Source organism: Mastigoproctus giganteus, chromosome 11 (genome assembly GCF_048544385.1).
Source record: "Mastigoproctus giganteus isolate SK-2022 chromosome 11, ASM4854438v1, whole genome shotgun sequence".
In the NCBI taxonomy this organism is placed as follows: domain Eukaryota; kingdom Metazoa; phylum Arthropoda; class Arachnida; order Uropygi; family Thelyphonidae; genus Mastigoproctus; species Mastigoproctus giganteus.
Window position 1 is genome coordinate 159,968,527 of NC_143585.1, and position 23,406 is coordinate 159,991,932.

Sequence of the window (23,406 nt, forward strand, 5' to 3'; positions counted from 1 at the left end):
TTCTAATACATTGCTAAGGGTTTTGCTATCTAGTTTTTCGTTAAACTTTACGCTGTTCGGGATATACCTTGTATCATATAACAATGGCTGCATGTTATGAATGGTTAAATCTATGGACACTAAGTATTAACTTTCAAAATCACTATTTAAATTCAGAATAAATGAAGGAGCTTGACTAGGACTATAAGTTACTTATAGAAAATAATTTAATATAACAATTAATTCAATAAAACAACTAAATATAATTAAAAACTTAGCATTTGCCGGAGCTGCAAAATCTTTTCCAACATGTGGACACCCTTACCAATGCTAAGTTTTTGTTTCAATTTTTCAAATACACTGATACTACCGTAATTAAGTCACTAAAAAAAAAAAAAAAAAAATTCATAAAAATAAATTGGTATTTAATATAACTATATATTTAAAATTAAACTACACAGAAGCAATACAAAATTAAAATATAAAAATAATAAATATATATTCAGGAGCTTTCTAAAGCCAAGACTTTCTTCATCAGCAGATTATATATTCTGATTGCAACATACATGCTCTACACTGAGTTGGCTTTGCAACACATATCTAATACCTTGTGCTTTTTGTCCATATATAGCCTGTACACATCTTGGCATGGACTCCACAAGATGTTACAGAGTGTCCTGTGGTACTGGGTGCATTGTACTACCCATGTATTGCAAAATGCACCTGGTAATGCAAGCAAATTATCAGGTGGATTGCCATAGCATCAAATGCCCTTTCCTTTGCTACCAAACATGATCAATTGGTTTGAGCTCAGGTGAGTTGGGTAGCCATGGGAGTACAGAGAATTTGTTATGTTTCCAAAACCAGTTTGTAACCTGCAGGGCCTTATAGCATGGCATGTTGTCCTATTGACAGATTGTTTGATTGATTGATATTGTTATTTATGGCGCAAGGACAACTTGGGCCATATTCCCATCAATGAGATGGAGGTAACACCGGATGATTGTAAAAACAGTCAGTAAGGGTCATATATAAATGTATCTGTTTTAGGAAGCAGAAGCATATACCCATTACCTTCAATATATGGTGAAGTGTTAAATGTTCTTCAAAATTTTGTAGAAAACAATGAGGATTTTTGGACATGTGTGTTTAACGTACATTCAACAAGAATGTGCTTTATTGCGAGCAGAGTATTGCAGTGTGAAGGAAATGATCCTCCACACTGTGGTGGATCATTTTCTTTGAGAAGAAACAGTTGAGTGAGCTCATTATGGCTGATTCATGCTCTGACTAGTATGATTTATTCTTTTCTGTTTACATGGAAACTGGAAGCCAACTGTGGTTCAGATTTTACTTGAAGGAGCCTGTTATGCATTTTAGCTGGCCATAGAAGTGTCCATTGTTCCTAACATATACTTCTTATATCGGATCTATAGTCGATATATGGAACGTAATAATGTGGTGATGAGCTGTTGGATGAATGTTTGGCTGCATAATCTGCAATTTCATTCCTTGTTATCTCAGTGTGGCGTGGGATTCAACAAAATATGACTACTTGCTGGTCTTGGATTTGCATCAGTTGAGTTTTTCTGGTTTTTATTAAGGGGTTCGGTGAGGAAGAATTTTGTAAGGATAAAAGTGCACTGCGAATCTGATATATTACACTTTTTTTTGAATAGACAGATGGAGAATATTTTCTAGGAAAGCTTGATGGCACATAATTCAGCTGTATAACTGCTGCATTCAGTGGGACGAGAAACAGAGGTCGTGTCATGAGGGGGCGGGGAAACGGCTGCAGCACCAACTCCACTCACAAGCTTTGATCCATTAGTGTATATTTTTGTAAAATGTGGATAATTTTGTGTATGAACAGTATGGAGTTGTTGTTTGTTAATATTTGAACGGGAATGTTTCCCCTACTTTTGCAAATAACTGTCACAGGATGATATAATAGAAGAGCATGGACGATCTGAACTGTATGGATCTTGGAGAACTTTGTCAAGATGTATATTCCAAGTTTGTGATAATGCAAGCAATCTGATACCAGTAAGCTGAGCTACCCTGGGTTTATTTCTATAGTACACTGTGAACTGTGGATCATTAAGTATCAGCCTAATGGAGTGGGTAGGTAGACTTCGAATTTTGGCTGTGCAGTTCAGAAGTAACATCTTTCCCTGAGGCTGATGGGGAACTTCATCATGGGCTTCAATATACAGACTTCGTACTGGTGATGTTCTATAAGTGCCTATAGCAATCCTCAGGGCAGAATGTTGAATAGGAGCAAGCTGTGCTAGCATGCTTTCCCTGGCAGAATCATACACTGGGACACCATAATCAAGGAGAGATTTGATTATGGCTCTACAAGTGAAGTAACGTGTAACAATCTGCACCCCCATGACGTAGAAGAAATTAGTAACTTCAATTTTTCTGGCAAGCCATTTCCTATCAAAAATCAGACCAAGGAGACAGACACTGTTCACAACTCTGATAGGATGATTTGTTAAGTGTAGCTCTGAATCTGGATGCATCTGCCATTTGTTACAAAAGTGAATGACTCTAGATTTATGATAACCATTCCAGTCAGTAACCATTCTGTGCCATCCACAGCTCAATATTATTAACTGAGATTTGCAGTTGCCTCTCAATGAAGCTCGTGTTCTGTGAACTGTAGAAGAAAGTCAGATCATCAGCATAGAGGTATGAATTTACAGTGCTGGGAATATTTTTAATCATCTGATTTATCCTTATTGAAAATAAGGTTGTGCTGAGAACAGAGCCCTGAGGGACTCCTTCTTCTTGTATATAAGTTTGCAAAAGGATTTGCAAATAGCAAACTTGAAATGTCCTATGCTGAAGGAATTTCTGTATGAAATATGGTAAGTGGCCTCTCATGTCAAGGGAATGAAGACATCTCAGGATACCAAAACGCCAAGTGATGTCAAAGGCCTTCTGTATGTTGAGGCATACCATGATGACATGTTCATTTTGGATAAATGCATTCCTGATGTTTGTTTCAGCTTTGACCATGAGATCCATGGATAATCAATTTTTTCTGAATCCAAATTGGTTATTGGTGATCATATTTTGGGAATCAAGGTCTTGTCATTTGATGGTGTATTATTTTTTCTATGGTTTTACTTAAACAGCTGATGAGAGATATGGGTTTATAGTTGTGAGGAGTCAGAAAGGTCACAATATCAATTAATTACTCCTTGCAGACATTAAAAACTAACTGCCACATGTGCAAACTACAATCTTATATCAGCCATTCTTGACTTTGAGCCTTCACCAGCCTCATAGACCAGTCCAAGTCCATTCCTACATAAGGGGTGTTGCTAATGTGGTGGCAAAGCACGACTCCCATCATAATCCCACTGTGGCACCAGAAGTGTCTTTATGTCTGGACAGTTGGCAGTAAACATCCTACCTAAGAACTACAGATTCAATGGTGGGATGCATGTGCTACCCCCAACAGGGGTTCACAATCCTCTTGCCATTGCTATATGAAGACTCTCAAATCTATTTCCTGTCATAATGTAATTTTATTAATATTAATCTGTTGGATAATTTTGTTTTAAATATACATAGTACATTATTTTTATGATTTTTATGTTTTATAATTCTTTTAGTGACTTAATTACAGTGGTATTGATGTGTCGGAGAAATTGATACAATCTGAAATGTACAAAAAATATTTTCAAAAGCAAATAATTAGAAGAATCAACCATTTACAAGTGAACAAATCATAAAAAATCTGACTTGTGTTACTGCTGAAACACAAGAAATTAAAAGTGTGTACGCCACATGTGATTGATATTTACTCTGCTTTACAGTCCAGTTACATTTAATTTTTAGGCATATTATTATTATTATTATTATTATTATTATTATTATTAATGGCCATATGGTACAAGGAAGCCTGAGGCTTATGCTGCACCAGCCAAAAAAAAAAAAAAATTCCCAAGTTACCCCCCTGTGAGAGAGAGAGAGAGAGAGAGAGAGAGAGAGAGAGAGAGAGAGAGAGAGAGAGAGAGAGAGAGAGAGAGAGAGAGAAGTAGAAAGGAATCACCAAGAAAGAGAAGAATGATGATATCCAGCTCAGGACCCTGGGTTTGCCAAGCCCATACTCACCAGATGTGAGCCCCCGGGGTGATATTCGCATATACATATGTTAATCATCTAATGTCTTCACTCTCCAGTTTTTTTTGTTTTTTTTTCTATACCACAGGAATTTATTTATTTTTTTCTTACACTATCTCCTGTGGATGGCGAGTCTGGAATGAAAAAGATGGTGTTTATTGACTGGACTGCCCACCAAACTGTGGTATGGAGGAGTACCCAAAATCAGTTTTCTTTGTGAATGATGCTTCTAGTTGTCAAGAAGAACAACACAACCCTACACTAAGGCCTGATGTAGCTGAGTGGTCAGGAGTGTGAGTGCAGTAGCACATGTCTTTGAGTAGACTGGGGTTTAAGCATGTGACTGCTAAATACAATTAATGTGTGTATTGATAATTTATTGTAAACTCCTCTGACCTGGTTGTGCTGAAGTATAAACAAGAATGTTTTTTTTTTTTTAATCACATAAGTGTGCCTTCCCCTGCAATGGTACTGTTCTTCACAGTGATACTGGGCAGAGTTGAACTGGTAGGAGTCTCCCTAACAACAATACATACATATAATCATGTTCATCTGTCTAGAGGGACAGATGGATATGGTGAGAAACAAGGTGAATTCCTCTGTTAGAGGGACTCCCAGTGGATGGATTTTCATGAAATTTTACATTTGGGCTTGTTAATAACATTTGTTGAGACCAAAATTTCATTGCAATTGGGGAAAAAAAAAATAAATAAAAATAAATAAATAAATAAGGCAATTATTATTTGTTTTTAAATACAAATTGTATGGAAAAAAGAAATTCACAGATTAAATGTAGTTTTAATGCAGCGATGTTAGCTTTAGACTGTGCAAGTTTCGTGTGCACGTATATTAAAAAAAAAAAAAAAAACCTCAACTAAAATCTGAAAGAAAAGAAACTTGCCTAAAAATCAAAAAAGAGATGTGAAGTTGACAGGTCTGCAAAGTGCATTTCAAATACACTAAACAGCTTAATATTATTATAAGGAATTTATTTATAAAAAGATCTAAAAATAAATCTACCTCTTCATTTAATAGTATAAGGCCCAAGAGTGGACGTGACATTGACCACTGATTTCGACAATCTTCAAACATAATTATGTTTAGAATTGTTGAAAGCATCTGAAAGTAAAAAAAAAAAAAAAAAAAAAATATATACATCATAAGTAAATAAATAAAACATAAGTTTATTTTATTTTAATGAAACAGCTACTAGAACTAAAATATATCATAGTTCTTTTTGTATCCTGTGAGTGATGCGAGAACCACAGCTAAAAGACAATGTTTATACAAACATCACAGTAAATAAACAAACAAAAAAATAAATTCAAATTACTAAGTGAATCAATAAATGTTGGCAGAACTGAATTTCAAGAATGGAATACATATGGATACATAAACACCAATACATAAAGGTGGTTCTAAGAGTGAAGTCGGTAACTACAGACCAGTTAGTCTGACTTCAGTGGTAGGGAAAGTCATCGAGGTAATGATTAACAGTACAGTTAAGGGATATTTATAAAGAAATGGCATCCTAAAGTAAACCAACATGATTTTGTTAAGAGAAAATCATGTTTAACTAACCTAGTAAACTATTTTGACAAAGTTACTCATGAGCTGAATGTAGGGAACAATTTAAACACAAGTTTATTAGATTTTAGCAAAGCATTAGCATTAGTAGAGGCATTTGATGCAAGAAAGCAAGCTTATGCAGCATCAGCCAAAAAAAAAAAAAAAAAAAAAACCACTTCCACTTCACCCCTCTGTTCGTTCAAAATACCTGTCCAGCTGAGAATTAAACTTATTTAGGCTATCAACTTCCACGACAAGGGATGGAAGTCTGTTCCACCAACCAACCACTCGCTGGCTAAAGGCAAATTTCCGCACCGCACATCTATCCTACATCTGTCTTTCCTCAATTTGAATTTATGCCCTCTCAGGTGATTATTCTGAGCGAGAGGAAGAATCCCATCAGCATTGAGCATGCTCAAACCATTCAATGCTTTATACACCTTTATCAGATCACCTCGCTGGTGCCTAGTCTCCAGACACTGTAATTTGCAAAACTTAAGCCTTTCTTCGTAAGAGCACCCCTTTGTTCCATTCACTAATCTTGTTGCCCTTCTCTGTACTCGTTCCAGCAGCTCTACATTCTTCTTGAAATCAGGCCTCCAGACCTGTATACAGTACTCTAGGTGTGGCCTGACCATTGCCTTATACAAGGGAATAATCACCTCCTTATCCCTGCTAGAAAAATTCCTATATATCATTGACAATACACCATGAGCTACTCTTGCAGCCTGTCTGCACTGCTCAGAGAACTTCATATCTGCCTGCACAACCACCCCCAGGTCCCTTTCATTCTCTACCACTGTCAGTGTAGTACCACAGAGTTGATACGTTGCTCTGGGGTTGCTGTTTCCCATGTGTAGTACTTTACATTTGTCAATGTTAAACTTCATTTGCCACCTCTCAGCCCACCTGCTCAACCTTTCCACATCCTGTTGCAGCAGCATAGTGTCAGTAGTGTCCTTGACAACCCTGCCTACCTTTGTATCGTCTGCAAACTTCGACATTAAGCTTGATATACCATCATCAATATCATTTATGAATACAGAAAACAATAATGGACCCAACACTGAGCCCTGAGGGACTCCACTAATAACATTAGTCCACGATGAGCAGTGTCCATTGATTACCACTCTCTGTCTTCTCCCCCTCAGCCACCCCTTTATCCACAGCAGCAATTTGCCTCCAATGTCACACTGCTCCAATTTGTGCAGCAGTCTTCCATGTGCAACAGTATCAAAAGCCTTTCTAAGATCCAAGTATATAATATCAAAGTTATTCCCTGCATCCAGTTCCTTTGTGACCGCATCATAGTATCCAATCAAATTGGTCAGGCAAGACTTCCCCTTAACAAAACCATGCTGTGTCCGAGCTATAACTGAAGTCTTGTCTAAATGATCCTGCAGTGCCTCTTTAACTAGTGCCTCCATTAATTTTCCTGGAACAGAAGTTAAACTCACAGGTCTATAATTGCTTGTGTCAGCCTTTGATCCTCCTTTGTGAATTGGGGTCACATTTGCACATCTCCAGTCTGCAGGTACCTCCCCTGAGTCCAAGGAAGCTCTCATAATTATGGCTAAGGGTTTACTTACTTTCTCTGCTGCCTCCTTTAATATAACTGGATAGATCCCATCCACCCCAGGTGCCTTTCTTGTGTTTATCTTCAACAGTTTCTCCTCCACTTTACTCTCAGTTATTACAAGATTCTCTAGCTTACTGCTAGAGTTGAATACACCCCTGGCTTTCCCCTCGCTAAATAACTCCTCATGTGTGAATGTCGATGCAAAATATTCATTTAGTTTGTTAGCTACCTGAGCAGGATCATCAACAGTTGACCCATCAATATCAAGTGGACCAATCTGATTCATCCCCTTCCTTCTAGAGTTTACATAAGTAAAGAACTCTTTGCTGTTTTTCTTTGCATCCCTTGCCAAAGATTTCTGGTACTCTGCCTTCGCCTGCCTAACCTCCTTTGTAACTTGGTTACAGATCAACTTGTATCTATCATACGCTTCTGTGTCATGTGTTAATTTGTATGTATCCCATGCATGTTTCTTCTCTGCCATATGCCTCATCAGTTCATCTGACATCCATTTAGGCCTAAACCTTGAACAATATTTCTTAGTTGGTATGTAAAGCCTAGTAGCTTCCAAGCTAAGTTCTTTGAATGCTTCCCATTTTGCATTTGCTGTTGGTAACATCATCAGTTGGTCCCACTGGATAGAATTTAAATACTGTCTCAGTCCATCGTAGTCGCCTTTACGAAAGCAATAACCCTTCACTTTACCCCTAATGGTAGTTACCTCTTTGAGTAAATCCCACATCAGCACACTGTGATCACTGCCACCTAGTGGTTCATTTATCTGCAGATTCTTAAAGCATGAAGAGTCACTGCTGATAATCAAATCAAGAGTATTCCTCCCTCTAGTTGCCTCCCGAACATGCTGATGTAGAAAACAATCATCCAATAAATCCACAAAAGCCTTGCTAGTGTGTGAGTGACCAGCCCCCAAACTCCAGTCAATATCTGGGAAATTAAAATCTCCCATTATAAGACTCTCTGATTTATTGGCCCACTCTATTTCCCTGTACAGTTTCTTATTATACTCATCAGAGTCATTAGGCCTATAGAACACTCCTACTCTCAATTTTGATCTCCCAATGCTTATGTCACACCAAACTGACTCGACACTGCACTGTCCAGCGATGCCCACTGGCTTCACTTCCTTGGATTTTATGTATTTCTTAACTAATAGCATAACCCCTCCTCCCTTCCTATCTAGTCTATCCTTTCTGTAGACGTTGTACTCCCCCAATTCAAGTTCTGCATTCCTTATATCTGTGTGACACCAAGTCTCTGATATCCCAACAATATCTGCCTTTGATGTTTTGAGAAATACCTCAAATTCATCAAAAAGCATTTGATTCAGTCCCACATGAGGTTACTCTATAAGTTGGAACATGCTGGGGATTACTGAAAAGATTCTAAGATGGATTGCAGGGCAGAAGGCTGTGATCAATGGATATTCTTCAGACTGGTGTAATGTCAGACGTGGAGTGTCCCAAGGATTGGTCCTTGGACCATTGTTATTTCTGACTTTCATAAATGATATCAAAGAAGGAATAAAGGGGATTATGTCAAAATTTGCAGACAATGTAAAGATTGGGAGAATGGTTAATGATCAGTACCAAGCAGTGCTCCTTCAGGATGACTCTTGAACAGGCTTCAAGAACGGTCAGAAAAGTGGCAGCTATGTTTTAATGCAGAAAAATATGAAGGTCTTACACTCAAAAATAAATAATGCATTGGTGAAGTTGAAAACAGTAGAAGAAGAAAGGGATCTGGGAGCTATGATATGGGAAGACATGAAGTTTTCTAAGTAGTGTAAATAAGTGGCCAGGAAAGCCCATAGTGATGATTTAACAAATATCTTGTAGAGACAGGAGAGCATATAATTCCACTGTATAAGGCAATTGTAAGACTACATTTAGAATATGGTGTCCAAGCATGGAGACCTCATCTAAAAAAAAAAAAAAAAAAGATATTGGGCTTCTTGAAAGGGTACAAAGACAGGCAACTCACAGAGCGAGATTGGCAAAAGGGCAACTGTGTGAGGATATAATTTGATTATGCAGGCTACGGAGCTTGGCAACCAGGCACCTTAGAGGGTACCTGATTGAGGTTTATAAGTTCTGAGAGCTTAAGCACAATGAATGAAGGCAGAATTTTCACTGTTATAAAGAATTTCAGAACTAGGGGCAATAAATTCAAATTACAGGGGAAGAAGTTTAGACTACATTGTAGGAAGTTTTCTTTTAGCCATTGAGTCACTGATTACCAGAACAAGTTGCCTCCACAGCTAGTTGAGGATGACAGTTTGAAGAAATTCAAAGGCTCAGCTGGATAGTTACCTACATGAGGAGATAAGTATATAATTTGTATTTTCTTATATACTTTTTTTTTTTTTTTTTGGCCAGTGAAGCAAAAGTCTGTGGCTTCCTTGCACTTTATGGTTAATACTAATTGGATCATGAATATGTTAAAAGGTGTACAAATTTTGAATCAAGTGTTACTTAAATAAAAAAAAAAAAAAACGTCAGTGTAGAATGAATTTACTTGTCTTAGAATCACAAAAACTCTCTACTGTCACACTCTTCATTACTGATATCAAGATTTTAACTTTCCTCAAGGAGTTCAGTGCTATTTAAGAGTAACACTGATTAAGCATTTCTTGAAAAAAGTGGTCTCTAGAAGGAACTTGGGTTTTATTTTTTGGAAACAAAATAAATTTTCTACTGAGATGTGTAAGCCTTAAACTCAGATATGCTAGGCAATAATATAGTTTCATCTAAAAAAAAAAAAAGAAAAAAGATGCATGTGTGCATATATATATATATATATACAGTAAAATCTCGTTTATACAAAGTACTCTTTATATGAAGCACATACCATTCCCTTGCGAAAGGATAGGCTTTTCTATGTAAATATATTCGTTTATTACAAAATTCGGTTAATATGTATTACAAAGTTCTTTTTCACCCCGTAAGAAATAAATATTGTCATTTTGTATGTTTAATACAAATCTTGGCAGAGCAATCCGATTGCAGCCCCCGGCCTCCCTATTCAAGAAATTGCTCCCTATTTCTTGAAGGATGGCACTGACTTGTTAGAAATTAGTTTTGTGTAAACAAAAGCAGTTTATGGCCGCTACAACGTCAAGTGCACTCTGAAAAACATCTTTCTGAAGGACGAAGGATAGTTCAAAGAGTCTTTTGCTATCATATACAGCAATCTATTTTTTGTGCCATTTTATCTGAGCTGATGTCTTTTTCGGAACCTGTCTTTGAATTAATTTAAAATTTGTTTATATTAAATCTTATCTAGCAGTGTTATGGTGACAAAACACAGACAGACAGAATTAAGCCTGGAAATTAAACTAAAAATTATACAAGAGACTGATATGATGGAAAGAAGCAAAACGAACATTGCAAACAAATACAACATTCCTTTACCTATTTTATCTATAATACTGAAAAACCGAAAAAGACTTGAAGAAGTGTGTGACAATGGAGCAGCGATGAAAAACAGGAAACGAATTTGTGGTGCAAAACACGAGGAGCTTGAAACAAAACTTTGAGTGGTACCAACAAATGGTTGTCTCTAATTTACCAATATCAGGTCCGATTTTGCAAGAAAAGTCATATCTAGCTCAGCAACATGGGATTAGTGACTTCAAATGCAGCAGTGGCTGGCTCAAAAGATTTAAAGACAGGAATAACTTGGTTTCGTGAAATGTTTGCGGTGAGTCTGGATTAGTCGACAAAGAAAAGGCTACAGACTGGTTGTGTTCTGTACGGCCTATCCTTGAAAAATATGAGGCAAAGGATATTTTTAATCTTGACGAGACAGGTTTATTTTATGATTTGCTGCCAAAGACTCTCCTCAAACATTTGATGTTCGAGGAGAGTCTTGTCCTGGTGGAAAATTAAGTAAACAAAGACTCACTGTTCTGTTATGCTGCAATTCAGATGGTAGTACAAAACTACGGCCACTTGTGATTGGTAAGTTTTCCATGCCAAGATGTTTTAAAGCAGTTAACCAACTTCCCTGTGATTATGAGGCCAATAGAAGTGCTTGGCTTACAGTCAGTATTTTTCAGAAAAAAGGAACATTTTGATGATTCTAGACTGTTGTACAACACATTCTGCCGAGACACTCAAGTTGACAAATATACGGCTGTTGTTTTTACCCCCCTCCCCAATACCACCAGTTTAATGCAACTACTGGGTCAAGGCATTATATATAACCTCAAGAGAGCATATAGAGCCCACCTGATAAGGTATTTGATCTGCAACATAGAAGGAGAGAACAATTTGCAGCCAAATTGGAATGTCTTGGATGCTATCCATAATCTTGTTATTGCTTGGGAAAGTATTACATCAAGTGTAATACTCAACTGCTTCAGAAAGAGTGGCTTTGGACAGAACATCATCGAAAAACATGGTCCAGAAGGCGAATGTGATAGCAACAGTGAGGAACGGTGGAATTTGAAGGAGCATATGGATTTTGTTGGTGAATTTGAAGAGTTTGTGAAGGTAGATGATGAAGTTGCTACCACTGCAACACCAACACCAGAAGAGCTGCTGGGTACCAAATAAAACGATGATGTTTTTGTTACCAGCGGCAGTGAAAGCGAAGAAGCACCCACATTGCCATCTAAAAAAGATGCCAAAAATGTACTGAACATAATAGAGAATGTGTTGGCCTGCAGTAACGTTGATAAAGAAACAACTATTGTATTTGATAACGTCTGTGCTGTAGTGAAAAATGCATACAGGACAAAAACTGTACAAACAACATTGGATTATTTCTTTAAATTAGATTAATTTATTAAAATGTTAATGGTTTGTATGTCTCCTTTTATATTAAGATTTTAATTCTTTTTATTGTGATACTAAAATATTGTATATACTGTCCAATCCAGTTATTTGAGACAATTCGGGACTAGTGCATTTTGGCCCGATTAAGCGGCTGCCCCAATTATCCGAAGTTTCACGTAAATAGTTAAAAATACAACATACACCCCCCCCCTTTTTTTTACAATTGGTTCACTGTACAATCAAATCATGTTACGACAAACTCAACATAGTAAAGTACCGTTCACTATACGATGTGCAGTAAGCGCCGGTCATTGCGATCACGTTTGTGAATTGAATTTTAATTCTATTAAACAGCAATTCTAATTAGCAAAAATAGGAGGAATATTATCCACAGGCTATAAAAGCAAATATATATTAAGCAGAAATTTACCCTTTATTACCTTACCAATTAAAAAATAAATGAAAATCGGAAGAATATACGTGATAATTGGAATAATTAATACGTACTGTAATATGTACATACTAACTAGTTGACATTTCTGTTTACTGACATTTGTGGGTGGGGTTAAAATTTAAAAAAACAGTAAAAAGATAAGAAATCAATAACAAAGAACGCGACACACAAATTGCAAGTAACATAATACGCACAAGTGAGAACCAAGTAACGAGTTACAAAGCTTTAAAAATACGAATGAAGAGAAGATCTGAAAATTAGTTTTTTTATATGATTGAAGATTTCATGGAAGTGTAAACACATTTCACCATAATAACCCACAGAATTCCAGCTGTCGGTATTATCGCAAATTCAGTAAGATTGAGTTTACTGTCCGTTTATGATAGATTTCACTAACAGAAAAGCCCAATAAACAGGTGACTGCTAATTGTTTTTATTGTTTTATGTTTGTGACCTCCAGAATTTCGACTGAACCACGTGGTACCGTCGGAGACAATCGTAGGGTAATCTTCAGTGCTGCGGACTCCTGCCCCGATTAAACGGCATGCTGTCCCAATTAAGTGAAGTAAACCCTGGTTATTTTCTTGATTGCTTTCTGTTTTTTAAGTTTTGCCCCAAATAACCGGAATCTACTGTATATAAAAATATATACTGTACAATATTTTCATTTCTGTTAATGTTGCTTTTCTCTTAGTTTATCATACAAATAAAATAAAATCTTTAAAAAAAAAATATGTTATTCCTATTACTGTATTTTATGTATGCCCCAGTATACCTTTAAGTCATAAGATTAAGGGGAATTTTGGGAAACAGTGTTAAGCAAAAAAAAAAAAAAAAAAAGCCTACATAATTCTGGAAAATACAATGGCTCTGTAACCTGCTGATATCAATGAGTGTTGTAATTTTGGTTACTGCTTTTCCCATCATGCACTGTATAACATGTATGTGAAGTATTTGAGAGCAACTGATTACACATTTCTTGAAAGAAGTGAGGTCTCTAGAAGGAACTCGGGTTTTATTTTTTGGGAACAAAATAAATTTTCTACTGAGATGAACTCAGATATGCTAGGCAATAATATAGTTTCATCTAAAAATAAAAAGATGCATGTGTGCATATATATAATCACTGTATGCCCCAGTATACTTTTAAGCCATAAGATTAAGGGGAATTTTGGGCAAGTTTTAAGCTTTTTCGAAAAAACCGACATAATTCTGGAAAATACAGTGGCTCTGTAACCTGCTGATATCAATGAGTGTTGTAATTTTGGTTACTGCTTTTCCCATCATGCACTGTATAACATGTATGTGAAGTATAGGAAACTTTTTTTTTTTTAAATTAATTATTTTTATAATTACTTTGTTAGTTTTTTCACAAAATTTGACTGAGTATTTTTTGTGGGATAAAAGATCATTATGTTTTCCAAATCAGATTTCCTATGTAGCTTCTTTCCAGGCAACCTCCAAAATATAAATTAAAATATGTTAATACTTCATTGTGCTGTTACTAGTTTTAATAGCAGAGTACAAATATTTTCCATTGAACTCAATTTACTTAGGGAAAATATATAGTTACTTATGTTCATTACAAGGCTTTACAAAAGCATAAAATATTTAAAAAATGGTTACTAGAATATGTTATCAATATCAGCCATTTTCAATCCACTGCAGGATGAGGGCCTCTCCAGAAACTTTCTAGTTCTTTCTGTTTTGTGCAATGGTCATCCACTTACTACCCATGAACTTGTGAATTTTCATCTGTCCATCTCCGTCATTGTTGTCCAGGTTTTCTTCTAGCTCCTCTTGGGTACCATTCTGTTATTTTCTTAGTCCATCTGTCATCATGTCTTCGAGCTATGTGTCCTGCCCAAGACCATTTTAGTTCTTTAGTTTTGATAAGAATGTCCTTTACTTGAGTTTGCTGCCTAATCCATGTGTTTCTCTTCTTATCTAACAGTCTGATTCCCAATATAATATAATTCGTTCCATTCTTCGCTGTGTAGTTCTCAGCATCTCTTCCATTCTTTTGGTGAGTGCCCAAGTTTCACTTCCCTAAGTCGTGGTGGGGAGTACACTGGTTCATTATTAAGATTTTCCTCTAATTCTCTGGGGTCGTGGTTTATGATCACAATGTCATCTGCGAATCGTAAATGGCTTAGGTACTCTCCATTCACATTGTCCCCTTTCTGCAACCAGTCTAATCTTCTGAAAGCTTCATCAAGGGCAGCAGTAAACAACTTCAGAGATATTGTCTCCCCTTGTCGAACTCCTTTCTCAATTTTAAATTTGCTACTGTCTTTGTCTAGTCTAATAAAGGAGGTAGCGTCCTCACACATTTTCTTCAAAATCATAATATATGGGGTATCTATGCCTTGTCTTTCCAGTGACCGAAACATTGCCTTATGCTGTAAGGAGTCAAATGCTGTTTTATAATCCACAAATGCCAGGCATAATGGTGTTTTATATTCATTTGCTTTCTCCATTAGCTGTGATATAACGTGAAGGTGATCCATAGTTGAGAATCCTGTCCTAAAGTCAGCTTGCTCTTTCGGTTGATTCTCATCAAGTATTCTTTCTAATCTCTTAGTAATGACCCTTGTGAACAACTTGTAGAAGTGAGATAACAAGCTAATTGGTCTATAATTTCCAATTTCTGATTAGCATTAGCATTAGCATTAGTAGAGGCATTTGATGCAAGAAAGCAAGCTTATGCAGCATCAGCCAAAAAAAAAAAAAAAACCACTTCCACTTCACCCCTCCGTTCGTTCAAAATACCTGTCCAGCTGAGCCTTAAACTTATTTAGGCTATCAACCTCCACCACAAGGGATGGAAGTCTGTTCCACCAACCAACCACCCGCTGGGTAAAGGCAAATTTCCGCACGTCTATCCTACATCTGTCTTTCCTCAATTTGAATTTATGCCCTCTCAGGTGATTATTCTGAGCTAGAGGAAGAATCCCATCAGCATTGAGCATGCTTAAACCATTCAAGGCTTTATACACCTCTATCAGATCACCTCGCTGGTGCCTAGTCTCCAGACACTGTAATTTGCAAAACTTAAGCCGTTCTTCGTAAGAGCACCCCTTTGTTCCATTCACTAATCTTGTTGCCCTTCTCTGTACTCGTTCCAGCAGCTCTACATCCTTCTTGAAATGAGGCCTCCAGACCTGTATACAGTACTCTAGGTGTGGCCTGACCATCGCCTTATACAATGGAATAATCACCTCCTTATCCCTGCTGGAAAAATTCCTGTATATCATTGACAATACTCCATGAGCTACTCTTGCAGCCCGTCTGCACTGCTCAGAGAACTTCATATCTGCCTGCACAACCACCCCCAAGTCCCTTTCATTCTCTACCACTGTCAGTGTTGTACCACAGAGTTGATACGTTGCTCTGGGGTTGCTGTTTCCCATGTGTAGTACTTTACATTTGTCAATGTTAAACTTCATTTGCCACCTCTCAGCCCATCTGCTCAACCTTTCCAGATCCTGTTGCAGCAGCATAGTGTCAGTAGTGTCCTTGACAACCCTGCCAACCTTTGTATCGTCTGCAAACTTGGACATTAATCCCGATATACCATCATCAATATCATTTATAAATACTGAAAACAATAATGGACCCAACACTGAGCCCTGAGGGACTCCACTAATAACATCAGTCCACGATGAGCAGTGTCCATTGATTACCACTCTCTGTCTTCTCCCCCTCAACCACCCCTTTATCCATAGCAGTAATTTGCCTCCAATGTCACACTGCTCCAATTTGTGTAGCAGTCTTCCATGTGCAACAGTATCAAAAGCCTTTCTAAGATCCAAGTATATAATATCAAAGTTATTCCCTGCATCCAGTTCTTTTGTGACTGCATCATAGTATCCAATCAAGTTGGTCAGGCAAGACTTCCCCTTAACAAAACCATGCTGTGTCTGAGCTATAACTGAAGTCTTGTCTAAATGATCCTGCAGTGCTTCTTTAACCAGTGCCTCCATTAATTTTCCTGGAACAGAAGTTAAGCTCACAGGTCTATAATTACTTGTGTCAGCCTTTGATCCTCCTTTGTGAATTGGGGTCACATTTGCACATTTCCAGTCTATGGGTACCTCCCCTGAGTCCAAGGAAGCTCTCATAATTATGGCTAAGGGTTTGCTTACTTCCTTTGCTGCCTCCTTTAATATAACTGGATAGATCCCATCCACCCCGGGTGCCTTTCTTGTGTTTATCTTCAACAGTTTCTCCTCCACTTTACTCCCAGTTATTTCAAGATTCTGTAACTTACTGCTAGAGTTGAATACACCTCTGGCATTCCCCTCGCTGAATAACTCCTCATGTGTGAATGTCGATGCAAAATATTCATTTAGTTTGTTAGCTACCTGAGCAGGATCATCAACACTTGACCCATCAATATCAAGAGGACCAATCTGATTCATCCCTCTCCTTCTAGAGTTTACATAAGTAAAGAACTCTTTGCTGTTTTTCTTTGCATCCCTTGCCAAGGATTTCTCGTAATCTGCCTTCGCCTGCCTAACCTCCTTTGTAACTTGGTTGCATATCAACTTGTAATCATAGGCTTCTGTGTCATGTGTTAATTTGTAAGTATCCCATGCATTTTTCTTCTCTGCCATATGCCTCATTAGTTCATCTGACATCCATTTTGGCCTAAACCTTGAACAATATTTCTTAGTTGGTATGTAAAGCCTAGTAGCTTCCAAGATAAGTTCTTTGAATGCTTCCCATTTTGAATTTGCTGTTGGTAACATCATCAGTTGGTCCCACTGTATGATTTATCTCCCTTTTTATGCAGCAGAACTATGATTGCATTATTCCACTCCTTAGGTGTCACACCTTTTCTAATACATTTTGTGAAGCGTCTTTCCAGTTTTTGTGTCATGTCTCTTCCTCCTAATTTTAACTACTCTACAGTAACTTCATTTCCCCCATGGGGCTTTCTGATACTTCATTTTCCTCAACGCATGTTCTACCTCATCAGGAAGGATATCAGGTATGCCGTATGTGTTACTAATTTGTGATCCATCTTTTCCACTGTTGGCATCATTCCCTCACTCCTTGTATAATTCTCTATAGTATTCTTCTGCTATTTGAATTATGCCCTCTCTGCTATTTATAAGTACACCATTGCTATTCTTCAGTTTCAGTATCATTTGTCTTTCTGTATTACTGCTGATGGCTGCTGATTTAAGTCCTTTGTTTTCCCTTAATGTTTGTGTTAAATCTTATGTCCTCTCTGAGTTGCTTTCTCTTTGCACAACTCAGTATACTCAATTTTATCCTTGTCAGTGTTTATTGACTAATTTTTTCTTCTTTGGATTTCTTTTTACCTATAGATTTCTTGGGCTTTATCACTTTTAGACAGTTGTAATATTCCTTGTCGATATCTTGGTCCTGAGCAGACTGCAGAAGCTCAAACTTGTTCTTAAGTTCCAGTACATAATTTTCATATGATAATCGATTGCAGATACCACAAACAGCTCCAAATGTATTTTTCAGAAACTGTTGTTCAAATTCTTTACAGGAGTTATGGTCATGTTTGATGTTCTTGTAAATGATTTAAGGCCTGACTACTGTTGAAACCTGTGGAGAGCTTCCTTGGGCTCAGGGGAGGTCCCCATGGACTGGAGGTATGCAAATGTATCACCAATTCACAAAGGGGGTTTAAAAGGTGACACAAGTAACTACAGACATGTTAGTTTAACTTGTTTTCTGGGATAATAATGGAGTCACTGGTTAAAGAAGCATTGCAGGATCATCTAGACAAGACTGCAGTAATAGTTAAGACACAGCATGGGTTTGTTAAAGGGAGGTCTTGTTTGACCAATTTGATTGGATACTATGATGTGGTCACAAAGGAACTGAATGTCAAAAATAATTTTGATATATACTTGAATTTCAAGAAAGCTTTTGATACTGTTGCACATGGAAGACTACTGTACAAATTGGAGAGGTATGGCATTAACATAAATGTAGGTTGCTACAATGGATAAAGGGATGGTTGAGTGGGAGACGACAGAGAGTGGTAATCAATGGACACTGCTCTTTGTGGACAAATGTTATTAGTGGAGTTTCCCAGTGTTCGGTGCTGGGCCCATTGTTGTTTTGTGTATTCATCAATGATATTGATGAAGGTATATCAGGATTAATGTCCAAGTTTGCAGATGATACAAAGGTTGGCAGGGTTGGTTGTTAACGACTTTAAAGATAGTATGCTACTCCAACTGGATCTAGATAAGTTGGGAAAATTGACTGAGAAGTGGCAACTGAACACTGATAAATGCAAAGTACTGCATATGGGTAGCAATAACCCAAGAGAAACGTATGAACTGAGTGGTACTACATTGAGGGAAGTGGAAAGTGAAAAAGATCTTGGAGTAATTGTGCAGTCAAATATGAAGTTTGCTGAGTAGTGCAAATGGGCTGTCAGGGCAGGTCACGTAGTCTTGTCAATGATACATAGGAATTTTGCTAGCAGGGACAGGAAGTTGATTATCTCGTTATGCAAGGCAACGGTCAGGCTACACCTAGAGTACTGTGTACAGGTCTGGAGGCCTCATTTTAGGAAGGATGTAGAGTTACTAGAACGAGTACAAAGAAGGGCAACAAGATTGGTGAGGGGAACAAAGGGGTGCTGTTACCAAGAAAGGCTTAAGTTCTGCAAACTGCAGCTCCTGGAGAGTAGGCACCTGCGAGGTGATCTGATTGAGGTGTATAAGGCCTTGAATGGGTTGACCAAGCTGAATGCTGATGGGATTCTTTCTCTTTCTCAGATTAAGAACCTGAGGGGGACCAGATTCAAATTGAGAAAAGACAGTTGTAGAATGGATGTGCGGAAGTTTGTCTTTAGTCAGCAAGTGGTTGATTGGTGGCCTTCCATTTTTTGTTGTGGAAGTTGATAGCTATAATGTATTTAAGGGCAAAGGCCTCATGCTACGAGGAAGCATGTATAATGAAAACGATGCCAATTTAATTAATTTAACTACTTTGGTCGACATCTATGTTAAAATGATGCATTTGCACTAACCTACATATTAGGAAATTGATAGCTTAAATAAATTTAAGGCTGAGCTGGACAGGCATTTGGAATGAATGGAGGGGTGAAATGGGAGGTTTCTTTTTTTTTTTTTGCTGATGCTGCATAAGCTTGCTTTCTTGCATCATATGCCTCTACTAATGCTAATGTCTGATGCGATTTTAATATTTTTGATAAAGATGATGACTGAGACACTCCTAATTTTACAGCCACTTCGCTTTGAGACATATTCCCTAAGTTTAATTTATCGTATGTTTCTATAATTCGCTGTTTGTTTGGAAATTTTTTAGGTGCATTGGCACCTATGGCCATAGTGCACCATTTCTATAATTCGTAACTTCTTTCTGTTCACCGACATTTTTTTAAAGCAGTAAAATTTAAAATGCAGTAAAAAAGATAGGCGTCAACCAATAACAAAGTACATGGCACACACACACAAATTGGAACTAACGCGATACATGTAAGTGAAATGAAGTTTAGATATAGAAATGAAGAGCAGATTTCAGTGAAGGGGAAACATATTCCACCATAATAACACGAAAACCAGAATTCCAGCTATCGGTATTATTGAAAATGGAATAAGATCAAGTTTACTACTCATTTATTGCACTAAGAGAATTTAATTAACAGAAAAGCCCAATAAACTGGAAACTGCAAATTGTTTTTATTGTTTTATGGTTGTGATCTCTATAAATGTGATCTCCAGAAATATGCTTTAGAAAAATATCACAGAGGCATTCACAATTGATTCTTATAACCGAAGATGCAATACTAATAAACAGTGCAAGTGTAGTGCATTTTATTGATTTGAATTGGTTCTTCAAAATTTGATTCTATAAAGTTGATGATTCTAATAACCAGTGATTGCTATAATGTATAAGGTGCTTACTGTATATTTATAAAACATTAGAAATCCAACTTTAAAATGTTAAGCCTGTGTGATTATCTTCACAACTGGGTCGTCATGTCTGCAATACCAGGGTACCTGCCCACCCACTGATGATAGGCCAATAGCCTTGAAACATGTCTGGGTGGTGGTACTCACCGAGAATAAGTAACAATAGTCTTCTCTATTAGTGAAGCATTACTTATTCGAGGTAGTGCATTATCATGGCAACTCGTCGTGAAGGCAGAGCACAATATGAGAAAGAGCAAATGATGCCCACAACAACTACCTTGTAGTTTTTTAAGAGTTGTCTATGGTGTATCTACACACCGATATTATATAGATATTAAACTCTTAATGTATCATGCTTTGTGCATTTAGTTATTTTAAATATTGTCATATACAGTGAAACTTCCCTTTAACGGACAGCCATGGGGAACGAAAATGTGTCCGTTAGAGAGAAGTGTCCGCTAACAAGAAGTCTGAGGGAGAAAAAAAAAAAGAAAGAAAGAAAAATCGTTAAACGTTTAATGTAAAATTAAATTAAAATATATACAGACTTTGAACAATATTTTTGTAAATAATATACAATTACATACACAAGAAAACGTTTAATGTAGAATTAAATTAAATTATATACAGATTTTGCACAATATTTTTGTAAATAATATACATACAATTGTGCTATGCATATTATGACTTTATCTTAAGAAAAATACATACAGTAATCACTTATTTTCTTCTGCACCTTCTTCCGGCTGATAATTTTGTTTTCAACATTTGTTTGGAGTGAAGAAACCATCAAAAGTCCTTCAGTATCTTCTTCAGCGGCGAAAAACATTTTTAAACGATTGATTTGTATGAGCTCTTCTATTTTCATCGGTGGTTCGTCGTTAATATGTTCTTCGACAGAATGATCTCCTTCCATTTCTTCATCCTCATGAGGAACTTCTTGAAAAACATCGATAATAATATCGTTGATATCTATAGCACCATCTTCTGTAGTGAGGTTCGAGTCTATATCTTTGTAGCCAGGGTCACTTGTAGCGGAAGTATCGTACATTATCAATAGATGTTGAAGTTCTTGTTCTTCTTGGTGTTCCACATTGCTGTTCACAACTTCAATTTTTGCGTTTGAGAAGCCAGACTTTACAAAACAGATCACGACAGTTTGTTTTCTATTTGCATTTACTGAAGAGGAAATCCACTGAATCGCATCTAGGATGCTGATTTTCTTTGCAAGGTCACTCGCACATGTTACATCGTTCATGTTTGCAATGAGATGTCTTAAAACACGTTTTCTGTAGTGAAGTTTAAAATTTTTTATTATCCCTTGATCCAAGGGCTGACACTTTGCAGATGTGTTTGGTGGCAGAAAAATGATTTGAATGTTGGACAATTCAATGTGCGGGTGAGATGCAGCATTATCCATGAAAAGAATATTTTTTCTGTTTTGACGAATCATGTTTTGGTTAAAGTGACTTATCCATTTGCTCATGATATCTCGTGTCATCCACGCTTTTTTATTAGACTTCCAGTCAACATCCAAAAGATTCAACTTTATGCCCTTGAAACAACGAGGATTTTGTGGGTTTCCTATAACAAGAGGTTGTTCAAAGTCTCCCAGCATATTTGTACACAATAGTACAGTCAAGCGTTCCTTAGAAATTTTTCCACCCTGGCACTTTTCGTTTTTTAGACTCCTTGTTTTTTCAGGAAGAGCTTTAAAAAAACAACCCTGTTTCGTCACAGTTGTAAATATCCTTAGCTTCAAAATCACGACATAAATCTTCCAATTTGACGGTCCACTCTGCTACAACCCCAGTATCAACAGATCCACCTTCAACACTTACGGTTTTCCAAGAAATCAAGAAATTTTATGCCGAGTTCTGAACTTGTCTAGCCATCCCACAGAAGCTTTGAACTCATTTACTCCCATAGATTTCGCAACCTCCAAAGCCTTTTCCCTAATAATAGGCCCATTAATGGGAATTTTTTTAGCACGTTCACGACAAAAGCACTCATACGTAACATTGTCAATTTGAAGTCCAACAGTTTTCGAGAATGATTTTTGAACCTGATCATTTCCGTGTTGCCAAAATTGTTTGAGCAGTTAATTTTTTTTCCCTTTAGGATGTCGCTTACCTGCGTCTTCCCGATTTTGAATTTTGCATCGAGATTGCGAACACTATTTTTTTGCCGATCATACGCATTAATGAGTTCGACTTTATCTTTTAAAGTTAAATGTTTACGAGAAGACATTGTGCACTTCACACGACACTGAAAACTGAAAAGACGAAAGGCCGACAAAATCCCCCCCCCACACACACTGAATTCATCAGAAGTTTTACACGTGCCTTAAAATTCTTGAAAAAGGGTTTAGAACCGCGACGTAAACCTTGATAAAATTCAGAGAATCGGAAATAGAAAAGAAGCACACGATTGAGGCAATACACGGAAGAAAAATTCCTAGAAAAAGGACCGTGAGCTCTCCCGCAGTTCGTTGTGGGGAGATCAAATTAAGTGCTAATCTAAACGAAACAGTGCAGATTGCCTGTCCGCGTCCGTTACAGAGAATGTCCGCTAGACAGAAGCTGCAAACACATTAAAACCATTAGTGGTGAGTTGGGGAATTTGAAAATGTCCGTTGTAGAGATGTCCGTTAACGAGAGGTGTCCGTTAGGAGAAGTTTCACTGTACACCTTTTGGCATCTCTCATATTGTGTGATTATCTTCACAACTGGGTCGTCATGTCTGCAATACCAGGGTACCTGCCCACCCACTGATGATAGGCCAATATCCTTGAAACATGTCTGGGTGGTGGTACTCACCGAGAATAAGTAACAATAGTCTTCTCTATTAGTGAAGCGTTACTTATTCGAGGTAGTGCATTATCATGGCAACTCGTCGTGAAGGCAGAGCACAATATGAGAAAGAGCAAATGATGCCCACAACAACTAC

General features: G+C 37.2%; 1 protein-coding gene across 1 annotated transcript in view; it reads right to left on the bottom strand.

The window, feature by feature from the left end:
• The window catches only part of Ranbp16 (Ran-binding protein 16), a 902,587-nt gene that overhangs the window by 62,888 nt on the left and 816,293 nt on the right, over positions 1–23,406 (bottom strand). The window contains exon 24 of the mRNA XM_090384993.1: positions 5,140–5,238. Within this exon, the coding sequence (XP_090241119.1) occupies positions 5,140–5,238 (99 nt within the window). The remainder of the gene's footprint in view (positions 1–5,139; positions 5,239–23,406) is intronic.